Source organism: Pseudonaja textilis, chromosome 2 (assembly GCF_049901715.1).
Source record: "Pseudonaja textilis isolate UNSWEBS1 chromosome 2, rPseTex1.2, whole genome shotgun sequence".
NCBI lineage: Eukaryota > Metazoa > Chordata > Lepidosauria > Squamata > Elapidae > Pseudonaja > Pseudonaja textilis.
Genome location: NC_141991.1, coordinates 923499 through 939382, shown reverse-complemented (window position 1 = coordinate 939382; position 15884 = coordinate 923499). Strand labels below are relative to the sequence as shown.

At 45.0% G+C, this 15884-nt stretch overlaps 1 protein-coding gene across 2 annotated transcripts; it reads right to left on the bottom strand.

Moving 5' to 3' along the window:
* Window positions 1-921: 921 nt before the first annotated feature.
* LOC113450755 (uncharacterized) lies at window positions 922-12203 on the bottom strand. 2 transcript variants are annotated; one of them, XM_026722046.2, is made up of 4 exons: window positions 11900-12203; window positions 6872-7617; window positions 3617-3728; window positions 922-2177 (listed from the first exon to the last, which is right to left on the bottom strand). In XM_026722046.2, exons 1-4 carry the CDS (start codon window positions 11994-11996, stop codon window positions 1057-1059), a joined length of 2076 nt encoding a protein of 691 aa, XP_026577831.2. In that variant the 5' UTR covers window positions 11997-12203; the 3' UTR covers window positions 922-1056. The 2 variants fall into 2 exon arrangements, with proteins under 2 accessions (XP_026577831.2, XP_087784152.1); XM_087928026.1 differs by lacking the exon at window positions 11900-12203 and adding an exon at window positions 10539-10736.
* Window positions 12204-15884: the final 3681 nt, after the last annotated feature.

The window sequence follows — 15884 nt, the reverse complement described above, 5'->3', positions numbered from 1 at the left end:
GATCCCCAACTTTGATAACTAGTAGACTGTAAATTCCAGGTCCCCTCAAATTCCCAGCAAATGGTTAGCTCTGGAAATGTGTCCTGGACCAGATAAATCTAAATTTCTATGTAAGCACTCAATGTGGGACGTGGTGGCTCAGTGGCTAAGACGCTGAGCTTGTCGATCAGAACGGTCAGCAGTTCAGCGGTGTGTAACAGTGAGCTGTTACTTCTCTCAGCTTCTGCCAACCTAGCAAAAGCATGTAAAAATGCAAGTAGAAAAATAGGGACCACTTTGGTGAGAAGGTGGCAGTGTTCCGTGCGCCTTCAGCGTTTAGTCATGCCGGCCACATGACCACAGAGACGTCTTCGGACAGTGCCGGCTCTTCGGCTTTGTAACGGAGATGAGCGCTGCCCCCTAGAGTCAGGAACGAGTAGCATGTATGTGCAAGGGGAACCTTTACATTTACCTTTAAGCACTCAACAGACTTTGTGGGATAGAAATATGTTTTAAAAATAATAAATCGGGGGCCTAGCCCTACATTCTACATACGTCATGCAGTGGCCAATCTGGAAATTCACCAACATGAATGGAGGGACCATAGAATCTTTCATCTTGGGGTTCCCCAACAACTGGTGTTTAAAAGAGGCTGCTGGTGATTCAGAAAATAGCAAAGAGCCATCAAGCAGCCACTGATAGCTAGATCCACTCCACCCCTTTCCTCCCCCATCCCATTTGTGCAGCTGCCTTTAAAGCTGCCTGCACTGGTGGACATTTGCATCCCACGGCAGAAAATCCCAGTTAATGATTAAGTCATCCTTTTTCAGAATGAGTCAAAGTTAGACAACAACAAAAACCACAACATACACAGTGGAATCAATAAAAACACACATCTTGCAAAAATGTAAGATGCACAAGCGGGATCAATCTCTTTGTATGTTTTTTTTAAAAAGGAGCCTTTATTATTATAATCCTCACAGTGCACTAAAAATACTCAAAGGGCGGGGGGTGTTCTCCACCTGCTATAAAGGGGAGAACAAGGGTGGTCATTCTTAGGTCTACTCATGGACACACCTATACAGTGTGCACCTTTTTATGTTTTTTAAGATCAGAGCTGGAAACGAAACTTTTGGGACACTCGGAGCACTCGTACGGCTTCTCCCCCGTGTGGGTGCGCTGGTGCGTGATCAGGTTGGCTTTGACGCTGAAGCTCTTCCCACAGTAGGGGCAGCTGTACGGCTTCTCCCCAGTGTGCCTCCGCTGGTGCTGGACCAGGTGCGCCAGTTGGCTGAAGTTGTTGCCGCAGTACGAGCAGTTGTACGGCTTCTCACCCGTGTGCACCCGCTTGTGGGTCAGCAGCCGAGAGTTCGTCACGAAGCGCTTCCCGCACTCCAAGCAGGGGTACGGCTTCTCACCCGTGTGGGATTTCTTGTGGATGTTGAGGTTGCCTTTCTGGCTAAAACTCTTGCCGCATTCAAAGCAGTGGTGCGGTTTTCCTCCCGGATCAGTTTTGTCAAGGCTCGGAAAAGGAGATTCCCAGGAGAGCCTCTTCCGGCAGGCGGTGCTTTTGGCCGTTTTTTCTCCCTTCGGCAGCGCTCCCAAGTGAGCAGAGCTGGGTTGAGGCAAGCGTCTGCTTTCAGGGCTTTTCCTCTTAGCCTTACACTTGCAGACCATCTCTTGGTTTTCGGGCCCTTCTTCGTCCCTTCTTAGGGCGGCGCTACGTTTGGGCAAGTCGCTCTCACGCGGCCAGCCTTTCGATGGCTGCTCTCCAGCACTGGCTTTCTCCTGAGTCCCCGAGCTTGACTTTTTAGACAACCGTTCCTCACAAGGGCTGCATCGTTGCACTTTCTCAGTCTGTACCTTCTGATTCTTAAAGAAACCCAGGCTTGGACAGAGGCCATTTTCAGCAAGGGCCTTGGTTGCTGCCGCTGCCGCCGTCGTCTTCTTCTTCTTCTTCTTCTTCTGACTGACGGGTGCCTCTTGACTGCTCCTCTCACTTTCACCCAAAGAGCGAGCCTGTTTTATACTTTTCCCTGGATAGTGTACTTGGTGGCTCCTGTGAATCTCTTCTACCTCAGGGTTCGATATCAACTTCCCTGTGATTTTTTCTAAGGGGATACCCCATTCCATTGGCTCCGATATCCCCAGCAGAAGGGGGTTTTGCTTCTGGTTGTCCTGGGCAGACTCCTTAGGTTCTGAAAGAAGCAAGCAAACGACCCATGAATAATCATGAAATTTTTGTAATTTGTTAAATAACATACCACCCCCAAAAGTGGGTGGAAATATCTGTGCATCTTATACAGCAAATGTTGCTGAAGCCCAACCCACCCTTTGGCCTCTGCCTCCCAGCAACTTGCCTTCTTGCAGTAAACAGCAAACAGCCCGGTCAGCTTCAACACAGCCTGATTAGCCCAAGCAGCTGATTGTCAGTTGGATCAGCCTCCTGACGATCAGCTGTTTCAGGCTGCAGGGATTGCCATCACCTACTGCTGCCTCCGTGCACCACATTTTCGGCCTCCGCATCCCATTTTTGTCTTCTGTGCACCCTGTTTTCCACCTTCACACGCCCCATTTTCCTCCCGTTCCAATCCCCACTGCCCAGAACGGGCCGAAAATAGAGTGTGCAGAGGCTGAAAATGGGATGCGGAGGCCAAAAATGGGGTATGCCGAGGCGGCAATAGGCAATTGCAATCCATGCAGCCTGAAACAGCTGATCATCAGAAGGCTGATCCAACCGACAATCAGCTGTTTGTGCTAAACAGGCTGTTTGTGCTAAACAGGCTGTTTGCTGCAAGGAGGCAAATTGCTGGAAGGGAGAGGCAGATTTTTTTTTCTTGTTTTCTTCCCCAAAAGCTTCCCAGAATTTCCAAAACATCCCATTTCTAATTTACTCCCAATGTTCTATAATTTCCCCACAACTGTATTATTTTACTTTTCCTGTTCACTACTTGTAATCTAGTTGGTTAAGACTTTTCCTGCTGAATATTTTGGGATGGGTAGGGAGTACAGCTGCAAATATTAAACAACCTCCCAAGCCAGCTGATACCTTTGTTATATTGGTTATTTGTTTGCTCGGAAAATGGTCCTCTTTCTCTACTCCACTGTATCATAGATGCATCAGGCATGCTGGCTATTTAACCTAGGAATTTTCCGTCAAGGCCTCTGACCAGCAGAAGACTTGGGAAAATGGTATATAGGACTGTATATTGAGGGAGATGCCATGAAATGTCTTGAAGAAAAGCAATATATATGTGTGCACACACAGCAACTCCAACATCACAAAGCCCTGAGCCACTTTCTGCAAGAGCAAAGGGACGAATTTGTTAGGGTGTGTGCGTAATTCCAAAGAAGAAGAAAAATAGTATCTGTATCCCATTGTTTTCCTTTGAATTATTTCATCAGAACAGATCAGTTTTCTCCACATGTCCAAAGGCTGATTGGCTCTAAATATCGATCTTCACTATTGAGCAAGAGATCAACCACTGCACAAAAACTGAACGGGCGCTATTACCCACAACTTATAGTGGCAAATTCTGGATTTGAATTAAGGTGTCTGCAGGTCAGTCCTCCCTTTGTCTTTCTTGGGCCTGTTTTCTTGAAGAAGATATTGATGAACACAGCGCTTCAATCTTACCCAAGATGGTCTCATCTTCTTCCTCATCTATGGAGATACAGCTTTCCACAGTCTCCGAGGGATCACGTTCAGATGTGGGGGAATTCACTAATTCCTCTAGAAGTCCAGGCACCTGAAGAACAAGACACCCATATGCCTGATTAGCCAACATATAGGCAGACGGTTCTGATACAGTCGGCAGCCTTAAAGAAATTAAACCAGTTTGCTTGGAAGAAGAGAATCAAGGATCCTTCTTTAGACTTTTATAATGGGGGAAAAAAAGATGGAAGATCATATAACTCCTCTGCGTATCTCCAAATTCCTTTAGTCCAGGGGTCTCCAAACCACAGCTTTAAGAGTTGTGGACTTCAACTCCCAGAATTCCCTAGCCAGCATATCTGGCTGGAGAATTCTGGGAGTTGAAGTCCACAAGCCTTAAAGCTGCCATGTTTGGAGACCCCCTGCTTTAGTCAAATGGACCAAACTTCTATTGTCATAGCCAGGCTTGTTTTCCAACTCATCAGAAAATTGCCTCAGGGAGTTATTTTTTTTTTTTTGGTGATTCGGTTTTCTACAGTAAGTCCTCAATTTACGACCATTGTCAGGACCAGAACTTCAGTTGCTAAGCAATGCCGTCATTAAATGATTTGTGCCCATTTTTATGACCTTTTTTAACTACATTTGTTAAGTTCAGTGAATCTGGCTTTCCCCATTGACTTTTACTTGTCAGAAGCCTCCTGGGTAGGTCGCAAATGGCTATCTCTGTGACCCCAGGAAGTCATAAATTCCTGCTAGTTGCCAAGAGCCTCATTTTTGATCACGTGACTGCAGAAACACTGCGGTGGTTGTAAGTCACCCAGAGTCACTTGGCTGAGTTGGGCAGCTACAATAATCAAACAAACACAGTCCTTTTTTTTCCCACCAAAACATACCTTTGAACAGTTGATAAACAAATGGTTGTAAGTCAAGGACAATCTGTACTTTAATTTCCAAAATAATGTTCAGTAACTACTATGCCACATCAAGCCTCGCATCCACTATTTCTACATGTGCCCTTTTGGCATCTGTTTTTTGTATTGATTCCAGCTTATTTCTGTTTTGACTGTTCATTGATTTATGTCAGCCTGCATCTTTGCTTTCTTTCAAGCTTGCTGCCAGCTGCCGTGGAAACAATGAGTGAGAGTGTGTGTGTATATGTGTGGGAGCACTGGATATCTGGGATGGAAAGCTGTGCGGGAAGTGGAAGTGAAATTTTTGAGAAGCGGTGAGAAGGCCTGGTCTCAGGGAGGCCAGCTTGGGTTGTTTAGCAATTTTCAAGACCAACCGTCCAGGCTTCGGAGTGTACGAAGGAGGAACGATGTACCTGGACTAGAGACTTTCCCAAAACATTTTTCTGACTGATGATTGAACTCTGGTTGCCTGATTACCGGGGTAGGGTGGGGAGTGAGACGTCTCTGGAGTTGGCTTTAGCTTATTGCTTTGCACGAATTTTCTTTAGTTCTTGTCTGAACTTTGCTGCATTCAGTTAGTTCCTAGTAAGAGTATCTTTTCTCTAATCTATGAAGGGGTTTTCTTTCCTGGGGATTGAATGGAGGCAGCCGATACTGTAGTTGAGGGACACCTAAATCAAAACAGACAGACAAATAATTGCTTCACGCTCCTTGAAGTGCCCTAAAAATGCTGGTAAATCGAGTCCTCAATGTTCTGTCGTCATTTCTGTCAGCGCAGCTCAGATTTATATGCAGTTCATAGAAACACACACACACACACACGAAAAGACATATTGCAGAAATGTACGATTCTGGCCTACCTACGTCATCCTGCAAATGGTACAAACCAGGGGTCCCCAACTCCTGGCTCTTGGACCGGCACTAGGCCGCAGCATGACAGAAGCCGGGCCACACAAACAAGCGAAGCCCCATCCATGGGATGCAGGGAGCACATGAAACCAGGCCCCGTCCGGTCCGCAGAAAAACCTCTTTTCACAGAACCAGACCCTGGTGCCCAAAAGGTTGGGAGCCGCTGGTATAAACCACCACAGATGTCATAGCATTAACATAAATTTAAGTGAATGCAACAGAGTGCATAGGTGGAATAACTGCACTGAACTGTGTTTGTCTCTTAAACCCACAAAATGGAGGTTCGTTACATCAACATTTTGTCATTGCATCAACCCAAAAGGCTTCTTTTCTTTAGATTAAATGTACCCAGTTCTCTCATCCTCTCCTTGATGTTTCACCTTAATCAACCTCGCTGGATGCCTTTCTCTGAACAAATTCCAGTTTCTTGGGATGAAATTCAGGGATAGTCTTGGTAGCTGGGTTCACACAATTTACTTAAAAGCATGCTGCATATAATTCATACAATTATAATTCATACAATAATCCATACAATTATTGTTATTTCGGCCTAAACTGAATCCAGAGCGTGGGCTGATTAAAAAAACAAAACAGACTGAGCATGTTGTGTATCGTGCCAAACTATAAAGGACCTCCTCAGTGCAAAACAGATTGAAACTACTGTATTAATTCACATGATTTGGAAACAATATTCCTACTGCTGCAACCTCAAACTCTGTCTGGCTTTTTCCCAAAGGTGCTTTTTCAAGAGGCAATTGGACTTTCTTCTTTCAGAAAGTCCGGTTGGCTCTTGAAAAAAAGCACCTCTGGGACAACTATGACCCGAATGACTGAGAATCTCCATAGACATTTGGCTTTTTTGTAGCCAATGCAGAAAAGGGATGTTCACATTTAGAAATTAAGGGCCACAAGAATTGGCTGAATTTGAGTCACATTTGGTTGTTAAATGATATGCCCTGGTGAGAATAAAGGTAAAGGTTCCCCTCACACATGTGTGCTACTCGTTTCTGGCTCTAGGGGGCGGTGCTCATCTCCGTTACAAAGCTGAAGAGCCATGTCTCCATGGTCATGTGGCCGGCATGACTAAATGACAAAGGCGCACGGAACACTGTTCCCTTCCCACCAAAGTGGTCCCTATTTTTCTACTTGCATTTTTTACATGCTTTCGAACTGCTAGGTTGGCAGAAGCTGGGACAAGTAACGGGAGCTCACTCTGTTATACAGTGCTAGAGATTCGAACCGCTGAACTGCCAACCTTTCTGATCGACAAGCTCAGCATCTTAAGCCACCGAGCCACTGTGAGAACTCCCACTAGTGAGAATACCTGGCGATATTTTATAGACTTGCAAAAAGGCCACATTTTGAAGTTGCACCTCAAAATTGTGGCACTGGAAGAGCCTATGAACCACACTCTTACCTTTTGTTTACAAGACTCCGTTTCTTGCAAGCGAAGGAGGAACTTTTCTGCTAGGGCCAAGGCCTGAGAACATGTGGCCGGACCACTTTTACAGACCCAGATCTGCATCTCCAGTGGCAAGATGGTCAGGAACTGCTCCAGGATCACCAGATCCACAATTTGTTCCTTGGTGCGCCTCTCCGGCAGAAGCCACTGGCGACAAAGCTCTTGGAGTTCGTTCAAGACCGCTCGGGGACCCTCGATTTCCTCGTAACAGAAATGCCGGAAATGTTGGCGTTTTATCTCCAAGCTGTCCGGGTCAACCTCGGTCAAGGCCTGCTCTTTCAAAGGCCCCGATCTTGTCAAGTTCTCGGGGGCTTTCTGCGGTTCCCTGCTGATACCCTGCACGACGGGCCTCCCCATTGTACGCCCTTCCTTGGACAACTGGTTGGGCTGTTTCATCATCCGATAGGAAGCCTTGAACGCCATCATGTCCTCCTCAGAGACCGACTCAAACAACCGTGAGGGTCTCCAAACAGAGTAAAGAGAAGGCACCATCGCCAATCCTTTCTGCTGTTGAGTTTTCTGGCTCTCTTGCAGGCCTACGCCCAGTCCCTGTTTGTTTTGCAGTAGAGCTGCCCCTGTCAGGATGTTTTTTGCTGTTTCCCCACGGAAAATACGAGAGTTTCTTTCCCCTTGGTTTGCGAAGGGATTTGGCCCCCACAGGTGACATGATGCCATCTTAGTTGCTGGCTGGACAATCTGAACTGGAAAAAGAAAATTGCCTAATGATGAATTCAGTTTAATGTCTACTGTACATTTCAGCCTTATGTTGTACTTGAATGTGGCTTTTAAAATAACCTAAACACTTTAGGGAGCAGCTAATGTCAGGCAGATTGACCACAAAGGCTCTAGTTTTATCCTCAGGCTATACGTAAGATTAGGAATAGGAGAAGCTGAATCTTCTCTCTATGGGATATTATGAGGATTGTGAGAAGATTGTGGGAATGCAACTCAAGCAAGCAACTCAAGCAACTCAAGCAAGGCTGCCAAGTTTGTGGCTAGCTGAGAAAAAAAAAGCAAAATTCCACAGGAATCTTGAATTCTAAATCTTTGTTTTAATATAAATGTTTCAGATACTTTTTCCTTCTCTTCTGGGACAATTTTCATTATTCTGCGAAATGGAAGGGGGAAAAAATCACTGCAAAAAATTGATTGGATTCTTTCAATGCTTTTTCTCGCCTGCTTTTTCTGTGTGTACTTCAACAGCTAAATACATATTAAGACACCCATCTATAGGTAAGTCCTCAAATTACGACTGCAAAAAGCCCAAAATTTACATCGCCAAGTGAAACATTTGGTAAGTGAGTTCTGACCGAGTGTATGAGTTTTATTGCCACAACTGTTAAGTGAAATCACTGCATTTGTTAAGTTAGTAACATGGTTAAGTGAATCTGGATTCCCCATTGACTTTATTTATATTTTATTTAATTTATTTAATTTATATTGCCGCCTATTCGCCCATGGTGACTGGAGGCGGCTTACACAATGTAAAACCGTATTTAAAACAAAATAAAAAATAAAAACAATAACAATCAACAAAAAGAATCAAATCAATTAGTAAAGGACAATAGAACAAAATTTGGGAAAACAAAAAAACGAAAACCAACTCCCAACCCCTCCCCGACAACAGCAGATCACACTAGCCATTTGATGGGCTCCATCCCTCTCTGGGTTCCCCAGGCCCACTGGCAGAACCAGGTCTTCAGTGCCTTCCAGAAGAGTGCTAGAGTGGGGGCCATTCTAATCTCTGGAGGAATGATGTTCCAGAGAGACGAAGCCACCATGGAGAAGGCCCTTCTTCTGGGTCCCATCAGGTGTATTTACCTCAGGGGTGGGACCCGCAACATTCCCTGCCTCCGCGCTCTAATGGGTCGGGTAGATGTCACTGGCAAGAGTGGTAACCTGGTCCCAAGCCTTGAAGGGCTTTAAAGGTGACAACCAGCACCTTGAATTGCACCCGGAAGCAAATTGGCAACCAATGCAGCTCCTGCAGGAGGGGTGACACATTGCACACAAGGGTCTGCATAAAACCATGAGGGCCACTGCATTTTGCATCAACTGGAGCTTCCAGATGCTCTTCAAGGGCAGCCCCATGTACAGCGCGTTGCAATAATAACTCTGCTTGTCAGAAGGTCACAAAATCTGATCACATGACCCCACAACACTCCAACTGCCATAAACGTGAAACAGTTGACAAGAATTCTGATCACGTGACCATGGGGATGCTGCAACGGTCCAAAGTGTGAAAAATGGTCATTAGACACTTTTTTTTCAGTGCTGTTTGAATGTAACTTTGAATGGTCACTAAATGAACTGTTGTTAAGTTGAGGACTACTTGTGTATCCGTTTTAATTCAGGTCCCTGCACAGGAAGGAAGTTGGACTTTTTCAACTCTATGATTCGCCTATGCAAAACAGAACCTTCCAGGTCTAGTCATTAATGTGGTGTTTCTCAATCTGGGCCATTTTCCGGCTTGCAGACTTCAACTCTCAGAATTCCCCAGCGAGCATATTGGCCAGGGAATTCTGGGAGTTGAAGTTGGCAAGGTTGAGAAACATTGCATTGGCGTCTCTAAATTACAGAAATCAGAATAATGATTTGTCAAACAATCTATTCCAATTTACCCCTTAAGATTACTCCTGTTTTTTTTTAGCCAGAGCAATAATAAATTTGCTCCCCTCAATTTAGAATGCCAAAAAATGGCATTTAGGAAGGAACAAGTACAATTTTTCCAATACTGGAAAAAAAAATCCTTGTACTCAAATGGGATGAGAAGATTACAGTTGCATAATATGCCCAACCAACTCAGTTACTGTGCAAGAGAAAATAGCTGCCACTGTGAGCTGGCACGAAGCTGTCAGACAACCCACTCAAACCAGGGCATTTTACACATACACACTCCTCATAGAAGCACATGGGATGGCATATCTTCTGTCTAGATCCTACAGGGGGCTGATTGAGGTCAGTACCATTGCAGACAAAACTGGGGGAAATTTACCAATCCTATTTCTTTCATCCCGTTTTCCTCTGCTGTTTCCATGGATTTGTGTTTGTGAAAAAAAAAAGGAAAAGAGAGGCAAAGGTCCTACATTACAGTGGTCCTGATTTTTGCAGGGCCATTCCAGGTCAATCGCTGCATTGGCAGCAGGAGGAAGAAATTAATCCGCTGTTAATGCTCTTGTCCCAATTTTCTTGACCTAACTAGCAGGTTGACTGATTGATGTTTAGTGCAACCACCTAGAATCCCAGAGCTGTTTGGGGGGGTTAAAACTAATTCCATCTTCATACTACCATAGTTCCAATTTAGTTCTGTGGTTGTATGGCACAGGCTACCTGAGGGACAGCTGCAAGAATTACTATTGCTTTACTATTAACAATGGATGGGCCTTGAGGATTTAGTAAAAATGGAAATAGATCTTTGAATAGAAGATCTTGGGAGAACTCAGGGGAAAAATCCCTACAGTTTATCCCTCATCACTGTATAATCAGTGTAACCTGGGGTGGATAAAAAGTAGATTAGGATCTATTATTCTACTATTGGATGGGTTTGAATAGATCAGCAGGGGTCTCCAATTGCTACTTAAGAAGTAAAAACCAGGCCAGTTAATCCAAATTCTGAGGATACCTTTATTGTAGAGATGGAGAATCAGCAAAGCTCTAGGAGTTATTCAGGGCAACTCCCAGGAAACCTGACCATTGTGAGGGATTCTGAATGTTGCAGTGGGACATTAATATCTGGAAGGCTGCAGGTCGCCATTTCTGTTTTATCAGACTAACTGAAACTTTCCAAAATACTTTACAACTTTCCAACATTCTTCAATGGGCAACCTAATTTTAAAAATTCAGAAAAAAAAGAGAGGAAAAAAACAAGACTTGGGTTTAAAACATGCATGTGCCCCATTCCTGATTGTTTCTTCAAAATAATTGCCCCCCAAAAGTCATTTTTCCTTTCAAAATAATTTTGGATCTGTCATTTCTACAACAGGGTAAGCAGTGATTTGGAATCAGGAATCATTTTTTATTTTTTATATCAGTTTCACTGCAGGCAATTCAGCTGTTTTGTTCCTTCAGTCTGGAGAGGCTTATGAAAAATAAAATAGTTGTGTCAGTCTTTTTACAAAACTATTAAAAGGAATCTAGGGAAGCTCCAAAAAGTTGGGAGAAAATTAACTGGATAGATTGTGGATTAAAAACAAGACTCCTGATACTTTTCATTATTGCATTTAATTACAGCTGTCTTTATTTTGAATGTTACACTGGATGCAGGTGTCCAATTCATTTTATTTTGATCCAGTTGACCTTTTGAATAAAGCGATGCATTCCAAGTTAAAACCAAGGCTTTATTTAGAAATATTCTGGGATAGCTGCTTTTGCATGGTTTTATAATACCTCCCCTGTGCTTTATAGCACCATTCCTAGGTATTTTAATGTTTCGTTCGTTATTTTTCACTCCTTAATAGCCAAGTCATCTGTTTACCAAACTCGGATTACTGAGCAGATGGGAAACTCGGTTGTTTATATATCATTCCACCTCAAATCATCACGGAGCAATTAGCAAAACTTACTTCTGGACAGCCAAGGGCAGGACTAAACCTAAGTTTGTTTGTTTTTTTTCCTTCCTAAGTGCGATCTTATTTCCTGATCAAGGATCCCGGATCGTAAGTTTCTTACTTTCTCCGTGGGGGTGGGGTGATAAATCACACCGCAAGTCACGGGGAGAAAAAGCGATCCTGCTCCGGAAAAATAAAAGGGGGGGGGTCACATCATCACAAATCATACCCATCGCCTACTTAGGAGTCTTCCAGCAACTGGGACCCTCCTGCGCGCGAAGGTGGCTTTGCAGCCGAACAATTCCAGCAGCAAAAGCGCTCTGCCTGCTGGAGCGGCTGGCCGGACTACAACTCCTATGGTGCCCAGCCCAGATCTTCTTTCCCTTGCAACCCGCCTCTCCCCAGCCCGGGCTTTCCCTCCTGGTCGGCTACTCACCTTCCCTTTGCAGCCTTTGCATCGCGCCTCTCCGCCGCTGCATCCCAACTTTCAGGGATCGGTGACCCTCTCCATGGCACCCGGGATGGAGGAGCATACAAAGGGCAGTTTCTCACCCAGGGAGGAAGGAGCCGAAGCCAGGACAGGAAGGAGGAGGAGGAGGGAGGAGGAGGTGGAGGAGGAGGAGGAGACGACCCTTCCCACCCATTTCCACCCAGCCTCCCCCTCCTCCCGCCACAAATCTGGACCTTTCTAGGCAGGAGAGCTCGGTGCCTTTAACCTTTTGCGAAAAGGGACCGGCGCAGGCGCGGGAGCGCGCGGACTCCAGGGCCGGCCGAGCGGAGCCCAGCGGGGGACGGGAGGCGCGAGCGAGTCCGAAGGGCTGACATGTGCTCGGGTTTTGGCGGACGCGCGAAGTGGGGGGGGACGAGTTTGCGTGGAAGCCGCCGTGGCTCTGGCCACGTGTTTGTGGGGGAAGTCTCGTTAATCTCGGTGGAGGAGCATTGGCCAAAGGAAGTGGTGTAGACAGGGTCTTCTGCTTTGGGGGGGGGGGTTGGACTAGATGACCTACAAGGTCCCTTCCAACTCTTAAAGCTAATTAGATTAAACTCAGCGCTTGTTGCGTTAACAGGTGGTCCTCGTCTTACGACCACTAACATTTCCGTGGCTAAGCAAGGCGGTGGTTAAGCAAGCCTCGCCCCATTTTACGAACTTGCCTTGCCACAGGGGTTTTAAGCAAAAATGCTGCAGTGGCCAAGTTAAATAGCGCGATGGCTAAGTGAATCTGGCTTTGCTTGTTCAGAAGGTCACGAATCAAAAGGTTGCAATACTGGCTGTCCTCCAACCACAATTGAGACCATCGCTGGGGAACTCACCAGATTTGCAGATGACACTAAGCTGGCAGGAATAACCAACACCCCGGAAGACAATCTCAGCATCCAAAAAGATGTTGACAGTCTTGAACAATGGGCCCCATCTAACAAAATTAAATGTAAGGTGGAGAAAAGCCAAGTTTTACACCAAGGCAGGAAAAACTAAGGATATAAGTACAGTTTCACCGAAACCTGGCTCAAAAAAGGTAACTGTGAGAGGGACTTTGGAGTCCTAGTGGACAATCATTTAAATATGCGCCAGCAGTGTGTGGCAGCAGCCAAAAAATTTAATACAATCCTTGGTTATATAAACAGAAGCATAGATACTTCAAAATCACGTGAAGTATTAGTACTGCTTTATAAAACCTTGGTTAGATCACACCTGGAATACTGCATTGTGTTTCGGTCACCACATTATCAAAAAGATGTTGAGACTTCGAACACCACCGACAATGCTACTGTCCTTCAAAACGACCTTGATTATGTGTCTGAATTGTCAGACATTTGGCAATTCCAAATCTTAACCAACAAATGCTCTGTCCTACACATTGGTAAAAAAAAATCTACACCTGTGGTGGGATTCAATTTTTTTTACTACCAGTTCTGTGGGTGTGGCTTGGTGGGCGTGGCAGGGGAAGGATACTGTAAAATCTCCAGTCGGAGGTCATATTTGCCGGTTCTCCAAACTACTCAAAATTTCCGCTACCGGTTCTCCAGAACTGGTCAGAACATGTTGGATACCACCTCTTGCAGTACACCAAATACAAACTAGGCGGATATGACCTCGTTGATGATCCTCACTCTGTCAAGGACCTTGGAGTTCTCATATCAAATAACCTAAGCGCTGGAGCTCATTGTAACAGCAATGCCAAAAAGGCATTAAAAGTTGTAAATTAGATCTACAACTTTTTATGCCTTTTTTGGCAATGCTGTTACAGTGAGCTCTGGCGCTTAGGTCATTTGATACGTAGCTTCTCCTCCAGAAATATCGAATTGTTAACTAGAGCATACAAAACTTTTGCTAGACCAATACTCAAATACAGCTCTTCAGTCTGGAATCTGCACTGTGTATGGGACATTAGTACAATTGAGCGAGTCCAGAAGTATTTCACGAGAAGACTACACTCTTCTGCTCGCAACTGAATACCCTATATCAGGGGTCCCCAACCACTGGGCCGCGGACCGGTACCGGTCCGTGGAACATTTCCTACCGGGCCACCGATTTGCTGGGCGCTGCCATCTTGTTTGATGAGAAAGTGCTTCCAGGTGAGCTTTTCCCGTTGGAAAGCGGCATTTGGGTCCTGAAGGAATCCTCGCGCCTTAGTTTCATCGAAAGGGGGGGGGCTTTGAACGAAACTAAGGCACGAGGATTCTTTCAGCACCCAAGGCAAGGCAAGCCGAGCGACCGTCCCAAAGCCGTCCCGAAGCGAAGCCCATCAACAAAGGTACAAAGGAGGAGTTGAAGGTGGCGGGGAGAAGCGGGGGACGACCGGCTGGCCGGTCGCTCGGCTCGCCTTGCCTTGTCGTGTGCTGATGCCGGTACCGGGCTGCAGATCATTTTGTGATGCCGGTACCAGGCCGTGGCACAAAAAAGGTTGGGGGCCACTGCCCTATATCACCAGGCTTGAGATTTGGGCCTTGGACAACCTTGAACTACGTTGCTTACAGTTAGACTTAAGCGTAGCACACAAAATTATCTGCTACAATATCCTACCAGTCAACGACTACTTCAGCTTCAACCAGAACAACACATGAGCACACAGCAGATACAAACTCAATGTAAACTGCTTCAAACTCGATTGCAGAAAGTACGACTTCAGCAACTGAGTGGGCAAGGCCTGGCATGCACTACTGACTCTGTTGTTATATCCTCTGTTATATCCACTCCTTTAACCTCAAACTATCTACTATTGATCTCACCCCAATCCTAAGAGGTCTGTAAGGGGCGTGCATAAGTGCACCATTGGGCCTACTGTCCCTGTCCTATTGTCCCCACTTATTCGTACCTATTTCCTGTATTCTTACTCACGTTTATACTTATACCCATTATCTTGTAAGAGATTGACAAATAAAATAAATAAATTAATAAAAATAAATGGAGATGATTAAGGACCTAGAGACTAGAACATATGAAGATTAGCTGCCGAAATGATAGCAGTATTTCAATATTGGAGGTGTTGCCACAAAAAAGAGGGGGGTTGACCTCGTCCCAAAGGTGCTTTTTCCAGGAGGCAACTGGACTTCCTTGTTTTTCTTTTGCTTCTCATCCAAGAACCTTCATCTCTGACAGGATAGTGGGGAATGGAAGGATTTATATTCCTTACAGACAGCTAAGTCATTTGCATCCTTTTAAGTGGGTCATTGAAGCACTTGGAAGTTATCTGTATCCTCAGGGTCCCCTGAGTAGTGCTCCTGGTTCCTGGAATCTGCAATTTTTCAGGAATTGGGAACTATTTCCTCTGTGCTACACGAGCTTTGAGATTACATTCATTGGCTTTGAAATTGTATCTGCTAACTTGTTCAAACACCCCCTACCCCCACCCCCAAACCATCTGGTCAAGGTGATTTGTACTCATCCAGGGTAGGTAGGTATTCTCTTATTAATTCCTTGCCTGTTTTGACTTGTATGCAGGAAGGAAGAAAAAAACCCAACATATCAAAAGCAGCACTGGTCATAAAACTACAGTTAGTGTACCTTTTTTTCCCCCTTGGCATTCTTCTTATTCCTTATATATTCAAACTTTTTATTATTTCTGACTTTAGTTGCTAGGTTTAGCTTATTCTGGGCCTTAGAGCTTTCTCCCTCCTTGCAGGTTTGGGTTGGCAAAATAATTTGTCTCCTTAAGCAGCCATTTTATGAGAGGGACTCTCTCATTTCAAATGAGCATCTATTGTGTAAATTCGTCTTTTCAAATGTAGCTATTTGAGATCTCTTGCCTCAAAATACTTCCTTTACTCAATAAGACAGCTTTACCATAGTACTCTTAATATTGGGGCAAAGTCAGTGTTGCAATTCTTATTCAATTATTCAACTCCTCCCTCTCTCTGACAACAAAAAACATCTCCTTTCTTTGATAACCTCTTTAAAGTTCTTGCATATCCTTAATCTTATC

Bases quoted from the DNA above. Each gene is read 5' to 3' on its own strand.
- LOC113450755 (XM_026722046.2), bottom strand. From the start codon at position 11,996: ATGCTCCTCCATCCCGGGTGCCATGGAGAGGGTCACCGATCCCTGAAA. The intron at 7,618-11,899 runs GTGAGTAGCCGA...TTCTTTTTCCAG, and splicing joins GCAAAGGCTGCAAAGGGAAG to TTCAGATTGTCCAGCCAGCA. The intron at 2,178-3,616 runs GTAAGATTGAAG...TGCTTCTTTCAG, and splicing joins AGAAGATGAGACCATCTTGG to AACCTAAGGAGTCTGCCCAG.